General features: G+C 37.5%; 1 protein-coding gene across 1 annotated transcript in view; it reads right to left on the bottom strand.

The window, feature by feature from the left end:
* LOC106877238 (puromycin-sensitive aminopeptidase) overlaps positions 1-3,682 on the bottom strand; it is a 28,437-nt gene that overhangs the window by 2,173 nt on the left and 22,582 nt on the right. Inside the window, exons 15-18 of the mRNA XM_014926101.2 lie at positions 3,140-3,274; positions 1,931-2,150; positions 624-766; positions 329-382 (exon numbers count right to left, since the gene is read on the bottom strand). Of these exons, the coding sequence (XP_014781587.1) occupies positions 329-382; positions 624-766; positions 1,931-2,150; positions 3,140-3,274 (552 nt within the window). The remainder of the gene's footprint in view (positions 1-328; positions 383-623; positions 767-1,930; positions 2,151-3,139; positions 3,275-3,682) is intronic.

Here is a 3,682-nt window from a genome sequence, read left to right as displayed (position 1 = left end):
TATATATATATATATATTACATATATATTACACACACGTAAAATATAAAAGAAGGAGAACTGGCAGAATGGTTAACGTATCGGACAAGTTGTTTAAGAGCATTTTGTTCGTCTCTTTATGCTCAGAGTTCAAATCACACCACGATCAGATCAACTTTGCCCTTCCTTTTTAGAGTTGATAAAATGCAGAATCAATTATGTACTGAGTATGATATAATCGTCAAACACTCTCCCTTTTCAGCCAAATTTTGAAACAATTTTGTTAAGAGGATGTTAAGTCGAAATAATTATGCTATTAAACGAAAACAACGTTAAACGAACACATTTACCTCTTTTAACATACCAAATGCTTCCTCATCGTGACAAAGAACCGTGGTGTAGACCTATTATTGAAATAGAAAATGACACTTATAATAAAGCGCTTTAAAAAAAAACTTTAAAGATGGTGACATCTTTTTTTCACTAAAAATTAAGCTATAAACTATGCATAAACAAAACATACATAATTAAACATTATGTAGCCATTACATATGGCAACCGATGGACAAGGTTGTTAGAACATAAGAGAATTGTGTTGAAGTGATCTTGTGCCAAAAGTAGAAAGAAATAATTAAATATACTTACAGAATATCGAATATTTGGATCGATGAAGTTCCTATAATTGAGAAAACTCTTGAAGAGCATCCTGGCTTCCTTAAGTACACTATCTTCGCCATATTTTCCTAACATACACAGCAGTTTGTCCCTTAGCAAGGTAGTAATCGTTTCTGGAAATAAGGCGGAAAACCCAAATAGAATGTGAGAGTTCTTTTAACATTTTAACATAGATATGCACAAAGGTGCGAGCGAGTGTTGAACCATTACGGTAGTGTTTCGACTCACTCAAACTAGCAGCCAAATCTCTCTCAGATCACATCCTACCGACTTCAAGAAAAGAAGTAAGTTAAAAAAGAACCTTAAAAAAGAATGAATGTATTGACACAGTTGAAATGTCATTGAGAAAAAGAATTCGTCTCAATTAGAGATGTACAGGAATTAAAAACAATGCGTATAATCAGTTACGTAGGCTGGAAATAGAAATATCCTCAACGTTTAATGCGCATTTCGTTGACAAAAATATATAGAGATATGGGTCTATGGTAAGAAGTTTGCCCCCAAGCACAAGGTTTCGGGTTCAGTCCCACTGCGTGGCATCATGAGTAAGTGTCTCATAAGATAGTCGGCCAAGCTCTTGTGAGTAGATTTGGTAGACAAAAACTGAAAGCCGTCTCTGGAGATTGCTTACAATGACATTGCTTGTTTTTTTTTTCATAGATAATCTTTTTAGGCTTGCATAACACTTAGATATAGGTGTCCGGTTTTGGGAGGTCTTGTAGCATATATGTAAGTGTGTGTGTGTGTGTGTGTGTGTGTGTGTGTGTGTGTGGATAAATCATTAATCGATACACATTTTTTTTTTCTCTTTCCGTTTTTTCGTTCTCTATTTTTTTTTCTCTCACCCCATTGCTGTCGAAGTGCGTCGAAGGTTTTTCCATTCCTTCCGCGCATGAAAGGCAAAGTCGACCTCAGCGGAATTGGAACCCAGAACGTAACGACAGACGAAATGCCGCTAAACATCTCGCCCAGCATGCTAACAGTAGTGCTAGCTCGCCTCCTTAAATGTGTGAAATGCTTACAGTGCTTAAGTTTGCCATCTAAGTTCTCACTAAGCTCAATGTTGCTCAACTTCGGTGGTCGGACGAGAACTAGTGCATTGAATGTGATCTGGCAGTAAGTAAGTAAGTAAGTCACCAGCACTACCACCACCCTCACCACCACTACCACCCCCTCACCCCCACTACAAAACACACCTATAAAATTACCACCGTCTTCACCGTTACCACTCGTACCACCGCAAAAACAGTAATAACAACGACAAAAACAATACCTACTTTCACCATTTTGTCTTTCAAATCCTACTGTTTGAAAGGATTTTCGAAAGAGGCTACTGGCAAATAGCTTCCAGTCTTCGAAGAGATTCTTAGCTTGTAACAAATATCCCATACTCTCATAGTTATTGATCAAATCGTAGAGAACGTGATGGTCGTCCTCTTCGATAAAAGCTGGCAATGCACTCATGAGATCGATTAAACTTATTTTAGAGTCAAACGTCTGCAAATAAACGAAAGATAGTAGTTAAAACATTTAAGAAAACAATTTTTAACTCACCTGTATCTTGATAAAGAGCTTATGCCCGAAATATTGATATGTATATTTTCCATCTTTTACACACTGAAAACATTAACATTGTTTATTTTAACATTATTTTAGTTGGGTTACTTTATCCAATGCTAACTTACGGGGAATATTTTCAGTTGTATTTAGGCAGAATCTTTAATGTTACAAAACAAGAAAGAAAAAAAAAAGCCTTCTGGATTTATTTCCGGCTCTTTATGTTTTGATTTTGAATCACGCTATGATAGAAACATTTACATTTAATTCTTCTGTGGTAGATAAAACGATGCATCTGTTGAAAACTGGAATCTAGTTATGTTCCTTCCAAGACAGAAAGGTGGAAGCATAGCTGTGCGCCCAAGTTCGCTATTCAGTCACGCCATTTTTTAGTTATATTACTTACAGAAGCATTCCTGCTACCGATAAAGCATTAGTAGCTAGTCGCACTAGCTTGTACTAGAACAAGAGAACCTCAGTGACCAAGGTAATAATAATAATAATAATAAACCAAAAAAGGAACTAAAAATTATTGAAGACTGATCCCTGGCTTACCAGCCGTACGGGAAGTGCAAAAAATACTTTAAAAATCTTAACTGGTACGTCGCACGTACTGAGAAGAGCATTGTCGCTGTGAGTTTTCTTTCCCTGTTCCCCTTTATTTTCTGTGTTTACTTTTATTTCGCTGTCCTTCTTCCTCTTTTTTTTTCTATCACATGACTTTGTAAATGGGCAATTTGGTGTATTTATTCAAATGGCTTTCTAATATATACAGTGCGTTTCTCTGCCTGCCCTAGGTGTCAGGAAGACATTCGACAAGAAATGGAAACAGAATTGGAAGATGATAACGAAAATACTACTACTACTACTACTACTACTACTACTACTACTACTACTACAATAATAACATCTAACATATCAGTACAAACCAAGGAAAATAAGTCGTTTTGCAAGACGCTTCTATTATGGGCTGGTAAAGTCTTCTCACGAACTCCACGTAGTAAAGCCTCAAGCATGCTCGTGCTGTAAAGTGTACGGAAGCAGCCGAAACCAGTTGAATTTATCTGTGAAGAACATCAGTAAGAATGACAATTATAAAAGAAATAGACTATTGTTGATATTTCAAAATATCGAAGTTTAAAATCAAAACGTAGGTACTTAATTTGAGAGTAAATATGTGGTTTATAGGCGCAGGCGAGACACCTCCGAGACATTAGACTCGGCAACGACACCGGGGTCTCGCGCCATTTTTGCTCTACTTGTCATTTGTTTCAACACCTATCTGTGTTTGAATTGTCTTTGCACGTCCAGACTCCTGCCTTCGCTGTGAACAGGAAATTAGTCTTCTCTCTTCGCGCCCCATGGGCTCGAACTCTCCTCCCCATCTGACTCCCCTCCTCACTCCTCTCACACATGCACCCTTTCTTCACTCCTCCCCACCTTCTCCCTTTCTTCGTTACCCCCTCCATCCA

This window comes from Octopus bimaculoides, chromosome 23 (assembly GCF_001194135.2).
Source record: "Octopus bimaculoides isolate UCB-OBI-ISO-001 chromosome 23, ASM119413v2, whole genome shotgun sequence".
NCBI lineage: Eukaryota > Metazoa > Mollusca > Cephalopoda > Octopoda > Octopodidae > Octopus > Octopus bimaculoides.
This window is presented reverse-complemented; position numbering and strand designations above follow the sequence as displayed.